This window comes from Drosophila serrata, unplaced genomic scaffold (assembly GCF_035046125.1).
Source record: "Drosophila serrata isolate PLE 108 unplaced genomic scaffold, ASM3504612v1 contig_217, whole genome shotgun sequence".
NCBI classification, from domain to species: domain Eukaryota; kingdom Metazoa; phylum Arthropoda; class Insecta; order Diptera; family Drosophilidae; genus Drosophila; species Drosophila serrata.
Genome location: NW_028257115.1, coordinates 2,363,174 through 2,379,018, shown reverse-complemented (window position 1 = coordinate 2,379,018; position 15,845 = coordinate 2,363,174). Strand labels below are relative to the sequence as shown.

The following is a 15,845-nucleotide window of genomic DNA, read 5'->3' as shown; positions in this document are numbered from 1 at the left end:
GGATCTTGATGTTTTCCAAATGTAAGGTATTTATTTAAAATTAAACACAAACTAAGGACCTAGATCAATTAGTTTTGTTGCCTTTTCAAGCCATACACAGCAACGACCTTGGTTTATAATTAAAACAAATAACCAGAGGCCTCCAGTTTCACTTTCTCCCTTTCCTACTTAGTATTTTAAGCCACACTTGACTTTGATTTTAGCCATGGTAAAATTGCAAATCTGCAGCAGTCCGTAAACGTAAAACCGAATTACTTCACATTAACCTTTTCGAATCCGAGCACTCACTGGTCTTCGCCAAAATAACTTCGATTGCGCAAATTTGCCTGACCAGCAGCAGCACCCCCAAAAAGTGATTTCCATTCGGGGACCGATATCTGAAGCTCCTCCCAGCGGTTCAACGTCTCTCGGTTCGGATTTCAAGTTCAAACGAGTTGACAACAGATCAGCGCAACTCTGACCTTCCGACAATTAGATGAAAATGCTGAACTGACCAATTACGGGATGCTATCGAAATTCGGAGTTGCTATTTGTATCAGTCGCAAAAAATAATGTGAATCTAAATTCTGAGATTCGAGAATGAGTTTCTTTATACTAGAACTAGTTAAATGGGTTTCAATTTAAATTATACTAATATTTCGTAATTTTTTAAATACAAACATTCACTGAAAATCCCCTCGAAGGAATAAAAATATATCCCAAAAGCTGTAACGGTCATGTAGAGCTCGCTTAGGGATTCAAAAACCGAACCTATTTACCTAAATTATGTATAAACTATTAACAAGAAAGGAAGCCAACTTTGGGAAGCTGAAGTCATTATATCATTGCACTTAGCCATTGGAAAGTCCAATAGATCATAACTAAGTCAAAAATGCATTAATTTCAATTCGGAGAGCGGTTCTGTGCTAGTTTTTATAAGGATAACAAATCTGTATAGTGAGTATTAAAATTGTAAGAACTCAATTTTTTATCAATTTTTGACAATTTTAACGATGTAACCCCTTATCATTTTTTGAAATTTTGGGAAAAAATTTAAAAAAATTTTGTTTTGACCGGACATGTCTATATCGATTCGGCTGTTGATGCTGATCAAAATATATATGATTTATAGGGTCGGAAATGACCCATTCACTGATTATTATTCTCTGGAAGAGTCTTGAAATCGAAATTTTTCATTATAACTTTTTTTGACAAATTCTTTTAGCCACCATTTTTTCTCCCACTGTTGGTGCGTGCCACACAAGTGTGAAGCGATGACAGCAATTTGTTGAATGCATCATCGATCAAATGCGATCGCTCCATCGCCAGGTCGTCGAATGCCTTTAATTGTATAACTGGGGCAAGCATCTGAGAGACTCATCCCTAAACAGTTTGGGCCAGGTCAGCTCTAGACACCTGTATTGTGGCTATTGCTATTCCTATGACTGCTGCCGTTGACTTTGACACTGATCGCGATGGCGATCGCTCCCGCAATTCCACCTGAAAATCCGTATAAATATGCGGGGCACAATCCGCCGATCGATCAGACAGCAGTGAGCTTCGGTGTTGGTGGTTGTCAGCAGTGATTGGACTTGGCTTTCGGATTGGACAAAATCACAGGATCTGAATCAGGATGATGCGAGGACTGCTGGTGGTCCTGCTGGTGGCCTGTAGTCAGGCTAATGCCGCCACCCATGTCAACATCTCGATTGCCCAGCAACCGGCCACGAATCCGGCGGATGTTAACTACTTGGAAGGTGGCCGTGCTCCGGCGGAACTGAGAGCAGGTCCGCAGCGGGAAGAGGATCAGCAGTTTCAGCGCATCCAGGAGCGACAGCAGCAGCAGCAGCAACTACAGTCCCAGCAGCAGATGACACAAAACCAGCAACAGCAGCAGCAGCAGCAACCTCAACAGCTCTCGCCCCGCCAAGGACTAGGTCTGCAGCCCCCGGTTCAGGGTCAGCCGCCGATGTCCAAGAATGGTCGACTGCCTCGTCGCCGGAACCACAATCGCCGACCCTCGCTCCACCAACAGCCACCACAGCCGAGTCCTCACAGCGGTCAGTTCCGACAGCGTAACCAGCAGCTGCGCCAGAATCAGGAGTTCGAGCGCTACATCCAGTCCTACCATAGCCATGGACCCACTGTGGAGACGGTGAGTCTAGGATTGAAAACGTAAGATAAGGTAAAGTAACAAAGCAACCACTCTTTCCAGGTCTACGAGTCCTCGAATCCCGCACCGCAGCGCTACACACAGTCCAGCTCGGGGGTAACTTCCTCTGTGGACGTGGAGGCTGCTCCCCAGAAGTTGGTCTCAATTGGAGGCAGTCATCGATCCCAGCAGCTGCGCATGTTCGAGCGCCAGGTGGCTGCTCCTCTTTCCACTCAAGGTCAAAGTGCCAAAGTGGAGGTGGCTCCTGATAGCAAGCCCATCTATGAACCAGCCCAGGCTCCCGTTCAAGCACCAGCTGTGAGTTCCAGTTCATCTTCTTCAGGCGGTGGCAGCTCCTCCTCCTCTTCTTCCTCCTCATCGTCTTCATCCAGTTCCGTTCCGGCTGCCGCAGCGCCTTCTCTTCCCGCTGAACCTGCTTCGGGATACGATACCTCGGTGGGTTTCAGTCCCGCCACCAGCTATAATCGTCCCAGCTACGATCAGAGTGGCTATAGCTACGATGATGCGCCGGAGGTGGACTACCAGGATCAATATCCGCCAGAGGTGGACGATGGCCAGGGCTACGATGACTACAGCGAGCAGTCGGGCTACCAAGGCGGCTCTGGCTACCTGCCACCGGCTCCTCCACGGAGCTACACGCCGCCTCAACGTCCGCTGGTCACGAAAACCATCCAGATTGTCCAGCCCGCTCTAAAAGCCAAGAAGTACGAGGTTCGTCATCCGGCCATCCAGAAGGAGTTCTATGACATCGAAGAACGGGTGGTGATCAAGCCGGCGGGCACTCTGGTTGTGGAGCTTGAGCATCCAGTGGCCAAGATTCCCAAGGGAGAGACTCTGCTTCCTCTAGGACATCCCCATCCCGCGGTAGCTGCCGCCTACAACACTGGTCAGGTTCAGACGCAGAGCTACAATAACAACGGTGGCCAGGAGTATCGGCCATCCTACGACTCAGCCCCTGCCGGCAAGGATCAGCAGGCCACCACAGTGGGTTCCAGCGTAACCACTATGCCCTCCTATGATCAGGCGCCCAAGGATGAGTATGTGGAGTCACGTTTGCAGCAACCGCAGTCCCTGGGAGATGTAACCGATGGCCGCCAAGGGGGTAGCGGCTCCTCATCCGTCTCCGTCTCGGCGGTGGATGCCAGTGGTAATCCCTTGAAGATCAACGCCAAGCACCTCACACCCAATATGATTCAGCGGCCGGAACAGGAGCAGGAGCAGTATCCCCGTGGCCAGAGGGTTTATCAGCCGAGGAACAATAACTTCAATCGTCAGAAGTATGCCGAGGACGATGACTACTTCTCCGGCGAGTACTTGCCCAATGTGAATGCCGGCAGTTTGGACGCCAAGCCCGCTAGGTTGGAGCTGGCCGATGCGGAGGAGGAGGAGCGACCCACTCAGATCATTAAGCATGAACACAAGATCCATCTGCCGCCGTCGCAGCACAACATCTACCTGGGGCGTAGTCGCCAGACTCCGCTCAAGGAGAGGCGCATCCAGGAGGTGCCTGCTCAGGTTACAGAGATCAAGCCCTATCTGCGCAATCATGTGGGAGCTACGGTGGTATATGCCAAGACTCCAGCTCCCAGGGCCTACTACAGTCAGCCCTCGAGGCAGAGAGTTGCTGAAGAGCTGGACTACAGTGCTCCCTACTCCCAGATGAGATTCAGTCCGGACAGCAAGTCTTCTAGATTAGTTGAGGCGCCCAAAGAAGCGCCCAGAGAAGAGCTCAAAAAGGAAAACGACTCACCGGCGAACACTCACATCCAAATCCAAATAGCCAGCGAAGCACAGAAGCCCCTTATGGTTTCCTCCACCATCGCCCCGGACTGCGATAGGAGCCAGCAGCAGCAGCAGAGATCGGCGGAGATGCGAGAGCAGAAATCCGAGCGTCTGGTAGAAGCACCCAATTCCGAAGTTACTGCCACTCAGGCTACGCCCTCTCAGACGAAGGCCCAGCCCGTGGATGTGGACGTGACCGTGAATGGCGGAGCTGGCCACCTGAAGCCCAATGAGCGGGTAATAGCCGCCACGGCTGCGCCCACCGATGCGGCAGCCACCAGCGAGACCTTCCACAAGCGTCGCATTGTGGTGAATCATCCATTCCAGACGGTGCGCGAGGTGGTGGAACATGAACCCATCACCAATTACCACCAGATTCAGGTAAACGAGCCGGCGCCACCTTCGTTGTATCACCATCAGGCGTACTACCAGCCGGCCCAGCAGACCCATGGGAGTTTGGTTCACTACCAGACGAGCTCCACCCATGGCAACCTCTATGCTCCCTACGGATAAACGGAACGAATTACGGTTAATGCATTTCCATTGTTAATTTGTTATCTAATTAATAATCTAATTAAGAGCATAGATCGTAAGCTAGAACCCTAAAAACGGTGGAAGGGCCCTTGCCAAGTTGTTGATGACCCTGATCTTCTTTCGCATATAATTAGATTTAGGCGCAATGGTAACTTGCCAATAAATAAAGGGCATACAAAATGCTACATGAAAATTGGGCAGAAGTTTAGCATTCAAAAAATAAGAAATCGAATTCTCCACTCCCTAAGCCCATGCCTATCTTCAGGATCCTGATTGGCATTGGCTTGGCAATGCTGTTCGACGTTCACAAGAAATTTGCCTACATTGAAGCTTCTTCTGTTTATAAATATATAAAATGTTTCGTACTTTATTGTGTTATCACATATGTATATATTATATGGCTTATGGATTTGTTATATAGAAAAATATCTCAACTTGAGAGTAGGAGAAGTTGTTCCCTTAAATATAGTAATGAGCAGAGATGTAAGAAATTGAATTCCTCGTAATAGGAATATTTTTCATTAAATTACTTTTGCTTTTTAAGCCTGAAAGGCAAGATATTCCTTTGATTTCATCTTACCATCAAGAGCCTTTCTTTGGTTTCCTTAGGCTCTTTTGGGTTTCACCAGAGGTTCATCATCACTGGAGTAATCCGATTCCTGACCAGTAGTCCCTGTGGGCAACACTTTCGATCTCAATTGCTCGTCGTCGTCGCTGGAAGAATCAAATTTCAAGACGGGACGAGTTGCTTTCTTCTTTCTCGAATTCGGTCTCTCATCGTTGCTGGAATCATCAGAGAGATCAACACGGGCTTGATTCAGCACATTGGCTATCTTCTCCGTTGTGGCCAAGACTTCAGCGGTATCGACACTGCGAGTGGACAGCACAGCAGCGCTAATAATTGTTGCAGTGGAAGGAGCATCCAACTCGGGTTCTACAAAGAGGTATCTTAGTAGTTACTTTCTCAACTGTATAAGGATGTCCTGGCTTACCCTGCTCGTTGAGCAAACCATGGTTGGCTTCCCGGCGCTTGGTCACCACAATTGCCGTAACATAAAAGGTGAAAATGGGCAGGAGAACAACCACGGCCACGGCGATCAAAAAGTTTTCCAACTTGCTTTCCCGCTGGCAGCATTTCAGGGTCTTGGACCAGTTGAGGCGAGTACGGTTCATCTGGAATGCCATTAAAGGATTTTCTAGTAAGACCAAATCATAACTTGCCCTGTAAAATACTCACATTATCCTGCAGATCAAAGCATACTTGGCCCTTGCTTGCCTTTTCCATGTTCTTGTAAAAGGTATTCAAGTTGAGGTAGTCCAGCTTGCAGGCCATACACACGTTGTCCTTATTCCTGGTCAAGCAGGAATCGAATATGGTAGAGTAATTATCATACCTTTTCGAGTTATTGTCCCTTGCACAATCTGGTGGGGAAACGGAACATCTGTGAGATATTTGGGAATCCCCTTTTTAAAATACCACTTACCATCGCAGTTTGCCTTTTGCCAGAGATTCGTGAGGATGCCCTGCGTGGTGGGCACAATGTTGATGCGGTCCGAATCAAGGTAGCGCTTGGAACAGTTCTCGTTCTTCATGAGATTATTGTAGAGGCCGACAATATTGTGGTACTCCAGGTCGCATCCAACGCACAGATTCACGGGCACAGACTTGGTGGTGGCACAGTAGATGAAATGCATCTGCCCTTCGCCCAAATCGCCCAGCAACTTCTTACAGACCTCTCCATTGCATTGGCCACAAAGTACGAGGGTAAACATTAGAAAAACAAAAATAAAAAGATTCTTCATGTTTTCGGTTTGTATTTTTCAGAAAGAAGAGGAGAACTAGGGATGACACCGTGAAGAGATTTTCCTCGCGTGAGTCACGCTGGTGCAGCCTAACAACAAATCAAATTAAAAATAAACTCAAAACTGTTCTGTGCTAGTTTTTATAAGCTTAACAAATATGCATACTTAGTTTAACATGTTAAAATGTTCAATATGAATGATGTAACCCCTTATCGTTTATTCAAATTTTGGCCAAAGTTAAAAAAAAAACGTTTTCGTCCGGAGTAATCTATATCGACACTGTTTTTTATGCTGATCAAGAATATATATTTATAGGGTCGGAAATAACTACTTCGGTGTGTTTTTAGCTTCTGACTGAAATGAGAATAACCAGTTTTGGATATAAAAAATTCATGGGAATTCATCCGAAGTCCAAACAATAACACTCTTGTGTTGTTTAGAAATTTGGTGCCTTTCCATAATTATTTTATTATTCTATTATTCATTATTTTATGTAATTATAGTATTTTGAAGTGCGGAATTATTTTCTAGTTAAATTCTAACCTAAAACCGATATAATTTGAATGCATTTTTTTGTATATTCTTTAGTGAGAAAAATTGTTCGACAAATCTAATTTTCAAAGACTCACAACTATGCCGAAAAAGCAATAAATTCAATTCGGAAAGTTCTATGTTCTATGCTAGTTTTAAACAAAGCAGCATACTACATTAAACAAATAAATAAATTAAACTATTTGCCAATTTCATGTATCTGTAAACGTAAATGTGTAAAATTTTATCTTGACGCGTAAAGTGTAAAATGTTAAGTAACAGCGTAGAAATTCAGAGTGACCAGAAACACAGTATAAAAAATACCAACAAAAATATCGGTAGGTTGGAAATTGATCATTTTTCAACAAATCAAAAAAATCGGCAAAGCGACAAGACGCGCGCTAAACAATACCAAAATCCAAACCGCTAACAACGAAAAAATTAAGAAGCGCCGCGCAAAAAAACAACTGAGCCATTGAGTAAAACGTAATTCCATCTCTCTCCCTTAGTACCCAAGCCCTTGTTGTTGCTCTAGTTTGTCTAATTAGAACTGTTGCTGCGCCGGCTCTTTCTAATTACTGATCCCAAAAAAACCGAGATACGAACCAAGTAAGAGGAAAACGAAAAAGCTGGTTTTTGCGAGCTGTTTGTGTGCGTGTGTGCATTGGAATGTGTTATTAAGGTCAGCCAAACAAGTGACAAAAATTCCTGGCATAAATTAAAACAGAATCTGAATCCAAAGCCGTGGATTTTCGTGAGTTCTTAACACTTTTTTCGGCGTTTTCTTTTCCTAAAAAGTATAACTAAAAGAGAGACAACAACAAGACCGCCGCTTATGGCAGAGCAACAAAAACAACTTTCCGGTTTTACTGATCTCGCTCCACCCCCCCTGCCCCACCTACGGCTCCTCTCCCGTTTCTATTCCTCCTCATCCTCGTGTTCGCGTTGGTTCATTTTTATATCCATCTTCGTGGTTTTACGCGTCTCCTCTGCATCTTTCGCTTGTTTGTGTGCGAGTGCGTGTGAGTGCCGCGAATAAGAGAAGTGGGAGAGAGATCGTAGTGAAAATCGTAAACGAAAAAACAAATAAATACGGGAATTTATGTTAATTGCAGCAGCTAAAGCCGAAGAAGAGAAGCCGCCGTCGCCGTGATCCACGCTGGGGATACACTAGATAATATATTTTTGCTAGTGCCAGGATAGCAACGTAAATCATTCACGCTGGATTTGGGATACTACGAGGCTGTCAAAGGTGAGTCCTAAAACCGGAATTATACAGTAACTGGAACTGGAAGCGGGAATGGGAATGGCGTGTGGAAGAGATCGTAAAACAGAATTGCGGACGTTTTACGGTCCGATGCTCCACATATAGTAAGCCAATAATAATAAAAGCCCGGCTAGAGGTGCAAGGTGTTGCATAATCGCTAGGGTTCCCGAATCTGTGAAACTGTATGCGGTAAAAGAAGGGTCTTCCCAGTCCCGATCGGGAAGATCCTCCACCCTGCAGTTCCCTGGTTGCGTGCGAACAGGTCGTAAAATTGCCAACCTGTCAGACAGTCAGTCCATACAAGTTATACAGTCCAACTTGCCTAGGTGGAAACTAGTTTTGGGGGCAGTAGAAACTAACATTTCGGAAAACAGATATCAGATTGGCCGAAATTCTTTCAAATATTATTTTATATTACTTTTCTTAAAGCAATCAAGTATTCAAATAGCTTCACTTAATAGTTTTCATTACAGAATTACGCCTGTAGTTGGGTTGTAAATTAGCATAACGAGGGGGGAAGACCCTCTCTCTCTCTCTCTTTTTGGCACAACACAGGTGTCTCTGAGCCTGGCTCTCTTCGTCTTCGGCCAGTGTCTGTAGTATTTCTGGTAAACTAGGCTAAATAGGGTCTAAGCCAAAGCACGTTTTGGCTTCGCGCTTTCCCCTCTCGCGCTCGGACCCCCTTCGCTCTTACTCCCGCAGTCTCGCTGTCTCGCTCTGGGCTTGGTTTATTTTTAAACCGCATTCCGCTTCGGCAGTTGCTGTCCCGCTCTACCGTTCGTCGTCCCCCTCGCTCATTAGGCATTCTGCAGCACCGTTAAGCCGCAGTTTGAGAGCCACTGAGCGTGAATGTGATTTGCACAACGCAAAATGCATTTATTGCATTCGCCAAGACAATTGCCGTTTAAATTCAATTACACTTAACGGGTCAACCGAGAGGCCAGCAGCAAACAGCAAGAAGTGCAACAAGGCCAAGTTGAGAGAAAGGAGAAAAGAGTGCAGACGGCAGAGGAGGTGGAGGAGATGTAAAAGGAGGGGCGATGCCGACGCCCCCAATGCGGCATCTCGCCTACAATTGTGTTCACCACGATAATCACACTAAAAAACTGCATTTAATTGATTAAATATTGTATTTAAAATGAATGCAAACAGTTGATAAATAAATAAATCTTATAGTTTTCAATTCTTGTAAATAACAGTTTTCAATAAATCTGATAGCGCTTTTACAAATTTATAAATTACAAAAATTACATTAAATTTTTGTTAAATTATGAAATAGCATTATTTCCAGTTTTTTTTTATAAAGTAATCGTCCTTCTCCCTATTTCCCTCACTCTAATCTGCCAAATATAATTCATTAAAAATATTTTATAAAACAAGATACTAGTATTTCGACCCCAAGTGTTTGTGCAAGTGTAAACAGATGCCGATCGCGGCAGGAAAAGTGCAAGAACGGCAACACACACTCGTCCAGTGGCTGTCAAACTGCAGGCGAAATACAATTCCTATTGGGAATGAGGAGAGACCCAGTTGGTCCATTTTTGAATATTTTTTTATGTACATTCCCCCACACACAACATACACACAAAGTATACAAAATATACAAATGCACATGCGCTTATGTTTATAACTCGGCGCTTTGTTGTTGCTGTTTCACCCTTTCGAGGCAATTAGATGTCTGCACTGCAGCTGGCTCTTACTGGAGCTGTTTGCCGTCTGATTGGAGCTGGTGTGGCGTTCGTTCTTTGGCATTTTGCGCAATTTGTGCGCTGTACTTTTTATTTGATTTTAAAGTTCCCTTTCCCTTTTTGTTGGTCAGTGTAAACTATGCATATAATCCCATTCAAAATCAGCCAAAGAGCCAATCAATCACGGCTTTATTTTCGGAACACACCGCACCGCCCGCCCATCAATCAAAGCCACAAAAAAGCAAATTTAGAACCACTTTTTGGTGATTTTTAACCCGAAATGAGTAGTGTTATCGCTGTGTCAGCATTTATGAAGCATTTACAGTCGAACCTTATTAGCTTGAACTTTCGATAGGAAGAATTTTTAGTGAAATTGGAGCATTGGGTAATTTTTCGATTGCATTGTATCAGAATTTATAAAAGTTATAAAATCTGTGAAATGATACAAAATTTCTTACCAATTTTCCTATATCTTCAACATTCTCGAGTGGACATCAAATCAAAGGGACTGAGTCGTAAAGATAAAAACTTTAGCCTAATTGCAGTAATTGCTCAAGTGCAAGCGTTCTGGGGGGAGTTGCAATTACCCCTAATTAAATAAAATTCCATTCGTCCCAGTTTAATGGCAATTGACTTGCTGAACTCGGACTCGGTTCTTCAGACTGCTCCGCTATATACGACCGCCTTCTTCCGATCTGTTTCCGTTGACATTGTCAATTACATGCAATATTATTCAATATTGCTTAACCCATTTTGTGCTTATCTGTGGGTGCAAGTCCAACATCATTGATTGTAAATAATCTATTCAGAAAACATTAAAAATAACGTATGTCACTTGCCAAATTGATAAGACCAGCGATCGGAGGAGAACCCCCTTTGGCAACAAAATGCTGCCTGACACGATCAGTTTGAATGATGGGTTTAATGATAATCCCGAGGTTTTTTTTGTTAAGGAAATTATTTCATTTTTTTCAAGTGGTCTAATTAATTATTGACTGATTGCTATTTATGTATTTAGACTGATCTCATCTTGTTTCAATTGGTTAATGCTAAGTATTATCTTACAACCACAAGAATTACAAGAAATCAAATGAAATCAAATACTTTGATTAATATTGTATTTTAACCAGTATAGAAACTCAAAATCGATCATAAGTCATTCGTAATATGATAGGAAATAATTTATATTAAAGGCAAGGGGAGTTGACATGGCATACAATATAACGATGGCTTTTTTTTATAATCAAAGTTATTTTTATTTTGACATTTCCGTTTTTATTGATAGAAAATGAGAAATGTTATTCTCTGAACTTTTTAAAAGTAAATGCAGAAAACAAAATTCAAGCAAAAAAACTTGATAATATATCCCATTTTAAGAAATATTGCTAATGAGTATCATAATGTGTGTTTTTTAATTACAAATTAACTCTCAGGCATAAATTAAAAGTATTTTTCAGTGCATGCAAATAGCTTGGAAAGTAATTAGAAAATAACCGTAAGTTGTGTGCAAAATAAAACACCGCTAGGGAACTAGAGACTACAGAATTTTTCGCTCTCTTTGGCTGCTCATTTCACTTGTCTATCACTTTGTGGTTTTTTTTTGTTTGTTTATGTGTTCGGGGAGCTTTGGGAAAATGTTGGCCAACTCTGGTTGGCTGGCTTTAACCAGTTTTTTTTTATGTTTTCCTGAGCGCGCGCCAAAAACCGAAAACTGAAAACTGAAAACCAGCGACAACGTGAAATGCACATTCAAGGCTATAAGAGCCAAGCCGCCGTCGCAACAACACAAGTAAACTTGCTCTGGAACTGGTTTTCCTCTCGTCTTGTATTTTGTACTCGCACTCGAAGTTTGCTTTCTTTTTTTCTGATTTTTATTTTAGTATTTTGTAAGTCAGAGTCGCCTTTCAGTTGCATGTGGCCAAAATAAAACCACAACAAAATCTGCCCAGAAGAAGCTTATCACCAGCGGTACCCCGGCACAACAATAAATAACGCAGGAAATGTGCCCACACATAAAGTTTCAGAGGGAAATTATTTATTTTCATGGGAACGTTGTGGAATTTTAGTTGTTACTTTGTTGCCTTGTGATTAGTGATCACTTCTGGCTAAAGTTCAAAGTGCAAGATCGTTCGTACGTCATAATTAAGTTTGCGGTTGAGAATTTCTAGGCTTATACTAGTAGGTGGTTTATTATTATATGTTACATCTATTTACTTCTACCATTTCAACTTGAAATTTTTATTTAATAAAAGTTTTACAATAACTTCCAAGTAAAGAAACTTCAAAAACGCTTCTAATCTCGGATAAAAAAGTATTGGAATTGACAGATCACTCCAAAATTTGTTTGCCAATCTAGCTTTGTGGTAAAACTTTGAACCTGGCATTTTTTCGCACTATTATAATATGTTTTTGATTGACGCTCACCTATGGCTGCCATTGTGTTTCGATCCCAGAGCGAATTGGGGCCCCACCTGAGTGCCATTATATCTTGGATCTGCGCAGATCGTGAGCTATCTTATAGCCGGCAACCTTGAAACTTGCTCTTGCCTTCCTTTCTGGCAAGTGAAATTTCTCCATCGCCGCCTCTAACTCGCTTCAAAACTCTTGGGCTTTCGAGTTTCTTTGACTTGGGCCATAAACAATTGCCAGCAGGTTGTTCGCATTTAAGCTTATTTATTATGAAGCTGTCTCTAGCTTTTTTCGTTGCCTTTTTTCGTGTTTTATTCGCTTGTCGGCTTTTGGCCAGTCTGTGGAATTTGGCTAATCGAGGAGGAGTCAAGTGTTTGGGGTGCTTCGCTGCTGCTTGGAGTCAATGGAACCCGACTTATCCAGCGGAAGCAGTCGAAATTCCGGTTAGACAAACTGTGTTTGTCCAGCACCAGTAGCGCAGAAATAGCAACAGTGCGTCTTATCAGATGAATACCATCAACAGAAAAAGGCATTAAATATAGCCTTGACTCGGGTCTTAAATTTGAGCAATTTGCCAATCATCCGAGAGAGTTCCCCCCCAAGTCCCATTCTCAAAAGCGAAAAGACAACGCCAAATTTAATCATGTGTCTGTGAGCGTGCAAATTTCAAGATTCTCGGCATTGTTTCTCTGGATTTTGCAGCCACGGGTCCAATCAAAATATTTAGCTTATTAGTTTGCAAAAAAAGATCAACAAACAAAGCGTCGGAGCAAAGTCAAATAAACAAAAAATAACGTAAAAAGTTGATCAAAGGGGCTTCGTGAGAATGGAGTCTTCTTTCTTTAGACTACGGACAGTGCTTCAAGAATTTGTATAGTAAAATAGGTGCAAAATATTACAAAGAGATATAAAATATATTTTTAAGTATTGACATTTTTAAATTCCTTGGATAAAATCGTATGTTAGAGATGTGCTTTTAATGTTTTCAAATGACTTTAAAAGTCATTATTCTAGTCACTTCTTGAAGGGTCTTCCTCTCACCAAATAACTCCATCATGGCTCTATGGATACGATCGCTGACGGAAGATCTCTGTGTTGTTTTACAGTTCCGAACCGCACTGTGGCTGCATATGAATCGGCATTTTGGCCAAAGAGGAGGAGACAGGGCCTGTGGCAATTAATTACATTTTGCGCACTTCGTATTCTACGGCTGGAAGCGGTAGAATTTCGTACTCTTTGCCTTAATTACGGCTTCTCCTTTGTTTTGGTACCCTTTCTTTCTTTCTTTCAAAGTACAACACCCAGTAAGCAAAGTACCAGGCCGGGTATATATGTTGGGGGCCCCCAAGCTTTCCTGGGAACTATTAATGGATGTCATCGCGTTGTTAGCAACAAAGCGGGAAGAGATGAAGCCATAAAAGTGCCGCTAGCGGTTGGTTCCTTGGCCTGCTGGCTTTGTGTGTCGGTGTTTTGGCCGGCCAACATCCCATACCGAAGGTGTTGATGGTTGATGGTCATAGTATTCCCCCTCTTTGTGTCTGGGGCATTGATTTCTTTGCATATTTTCCATATTTTAATGCGCCTGCAGCAGCTGAGCACAGCAAAAGAACAATGCGCATGCGCGCTACTCGTAAATTGTTTTTGAAATGGCAGAAGAGCGCCCCTTCTTAAGGTTCCCCTGGTTTGCATACCTGGCTGCGTACATCGATCGGAATCAAAAAGCGTAACAGAGCCAAAGCACAAATGCCAAAAAATGTAAGCGGACCCCAACGCTCTTTCCAGCTGTTGTGAAGGCTGTCAAAAGACAAAAAGTTATTACAGAGAGGGAAATATTATGATGTATCTAAAAATAATAACAAGAAGAGTTAACTTTAGAACCTTTTTGTGTATTTATGTCTCAAAACGTGTTATTTATTACCAATTGGTTGGCCTGAAAACTGGAATAATATCAATAATACAGCAGTTTAATGGGCTTAAAAGGCTTGGAGAATGGTCTTTTACTTGGCCATTTCCTCTCGTTTCTCACAGTGTCTGGCCAGAGCCCTGTTTGTATGGATTTGAGCCCAGTTCGAGGCGGCTTACCTTGCTGGAGGCTTTTGGCAGTTGTTCTGTTCGTCTTTCACTTAGCATTCCATGGCGTACTTTATAAATTGTTCCTCTTTCTCCGCCGATTTTCGTGTGTGCGTGAGCTCGCTGTTATTTATGTTATGAGCGTTATATGCCTTCCAGTTCTTTCACATGGATTTGGTGGATTGTGCTAAGCGATCAGTTAAAAGCCAGCCATCTTGGCCATTCTCATCAACATCCTCCGATGATGATGATGACACAAATGAAATGTCTTGAGCAAATTACCAAAGCGACTAACTGAAAAGCAACCAACTGCTGCTACTAATGGAGCCTCGAAGGCCAACGGAAAGAGGTGACTTGACTAAAGTAATTTGTCCCAGGCAATTTATGACTTTCTTTGGCCGATTCTTGGAATATTTACGGCTCCTCGGGAACTTGGACCTTTCCAGATAGAAGTCGCAGCTATCTGTATAAAGTGCAGATAGTGCTGCTTGGCCAGGTGATAACTGCTGCCGAACTGCGATAATAAAAACTGATTGCATGCACACAATGCGTCGCATGCAGAGGGAATCGATGAAAACAGCTCCATGATGTCAGAACTTCGACTGGTGACTCACAAGCAGAGTCTATTTCTCACTGACACAGAGAATAGATCAGGCTTAATTACATTACAGTCTAGCTTTAAGAACTCTAGTGTCGGAGACCCCGATTCAAACAAGTTTCTTTCTTGTGCAATTTTTGCACTTTTTTCTTCAAAGTATTTAAACATTTTGCAATCAGTTTAATTAAAACGGTTGTTTTTTTATGAATTACGTGTGAGTAATTCCTTTTTTTCGCTACTTTGAAGTTGTTTTGACAAATTCTGTAAAGGGAACAGAAAAGTAAAAGACTCGCAATTGGTTTTCAGGTTTGTTTAATATTATTCACTTTATTTGTAATAAATATAACAAAAAAAATCGATCCAGGCTCTTTCCAAGAATAGTGTTTGTTGTGTCTAGTCTTTATTAATTAGCTGGGAACAGTGATCAGCGATGAGCAAGCGGTTTGAGGTCGTGACTAGTCACATCTGAATGTTTTACACATTTGCATGCAAGCGGCGTTAACCAGATGGAATACAGCCTTGGGACCCGCTTATATAACACTATTTTTTAACTCAAATTTGTTAAAAGCAGAGAGAGAGCCTTGCCTAAAGGTTAAGTTCTCGTGCTGTGCGCCGGCGACTGAAAATAAAATTACACGCTTAAATAAGAAAATATTTACTTTAACGCTGACATCAGACAATCAACAAGCTTCGAACGGAAAGCAGTGGTGCAAAAAAGGGGGAACTTTAACAGCTACGTGGAGCTACGGCTTTCCGAAAAATACAAAAAACAGACTAAAAATGAATTCTCCAGAAGTCTGCTCTTCTTTTTGGGCTTTTTTTGCTGTTGTAATTTTTACCGGTTTCCGTTCGAAAAGAGATGTGTTTGCGTCTGTTTAGCATTGTAGCGTGAAGTCTTATGATCTTTATTTTGTATATATGTATGTAGCTATATCTTTTATTTTTTATTCATATTTACGATTTTGATTATGACGCCGGGGCGAACAAGCAAAGCAGAAGTCTTCATCAGCG

The 15,845-nt window shown here is 42.6% G+C and overlaps 3 protein-coding genes across 5 annotated transcripts in view; 2 read left to right on the top strand and 1 right to left on the bottom strand.

Annotated features, from left to right (window-relative positions):
- Positions 1-5: 5 nt before the first annotated feature.
- Positions 6-6,577, bottom strand: LOC110187571 (osteopetrosis-associated transmembrane protein 1). Of its 3 annotated transcripts, none has more exons than XM_020956968.2 (5): positions 5,953-6,435; positions 5,706-5,890; positions 5,461-5,641; positions 5,049-5,402; positions 6-4,437 (listed from the first exon to the last, which is right to left on the bottom strand). In XM_020956968.2, the coding sequence occupies exons 1-4, from the start codon at positions 6,269-6,271 to the stop codon at positions 5,074-5,076; spliced, it is 1,014 nt and encodes a 337-aa protein (XP_020812627.2). In that variant the 5' UTR covers positions 6,272-6,435; the 3' UTR covers positions 6-4,437; positions 5,049-5,073. The 3 variants fall into 3 exon arrangements, with proteins under 3 accessions (XP_020812627.2, XP_086685789.1, XP_020812620.2); XM_086829663.1 differs by lacking the exon at positions 6-4,437 and adding an exon at positions 6,437-6,577 and having other exon boundaries at positions 4,808-5,402; positions 5,953-6,360; XM_020956961.2 differs by lacking the exon at positions 6-4,437 and having other exon boundaries at positions 4,808-5,402; positions 5,953-6,434.
- LOC110186936 (uncharacterized) lies at positions 1,517-4,661 on the top strand. The gene is made up of 2 exons (XM_020956270.2): positions 1,517-2,134; positions 2,195-4,661. The coding sequence occupies exons 1-2, from the start codon at positions 1,613-1,615 to the stop codon at positions 4,445-4,447; spliced, it is 2,775 nt and encodes a 924-aa protein (XP_020811929.2). The 5' UTR covers positions 1,517-1,612; the 3' UTR covers positions 4,448-4,661.
- Positions 6,578-7,168: 591 nt separating the features above from the next.
- The window catches only part of kst (spectrin beta chain, non-erythrocytic 5 kst), a 35,172-nt gene continuing 26,495 nt past the window's right edge, over positions 7,169-15,845 (top strand). Inside the window, exons 1-2 of the mRNA XM_020956997.2 lie at positions 7,169-7,288; positions 7,918-8,054. The gene's annotated coding sequence lies outside the window, so the exon portion shown is untranslated. The remainder of the gene's footprint in view (positions 7,289-7,917; positions 8,055-15,845) is intronic.

Bases quoted from the DNA above. Each gene is read 5' to 3' on its own strand.
- LOC110186936 (XM_020956270.2), top strand. From the start codon at position 1,613: ATGATGCGAGGACTGCTGGTGGTCCTGCTGGTGGCCTGTAGTCAGGCT. The intron at 2,135-2,194 runs GTGAGTCTAGGA...CACTCTTTCCAG, and splicing joins ATGGACCCACTGTGGAGACG to GTCTACGAGTCCTCGAATCC.
- LOC110187571 (XM_086829663.1), bottom strand. From the start codon at position 6,271: ATGAAGAATCTTTTTATTTTTGTTTTTCTAATGTTTACCCTCGTACTT. The intron at 5,642-5,705 runs GTGAGTATTTTA...ATGGCATTCCAG, and splicing joins GCTTTGATCTGCAGGATAAT to ATGAACCGTACTCGCCTCAA. The intron at 5,403-5,460 runs GTAAGCCAGGAC...ACCTCTTTGTAG, and splicing joins TGGTTTGCTCAACGAGCAGG to AACCCGAGTTGGATGCTCCT.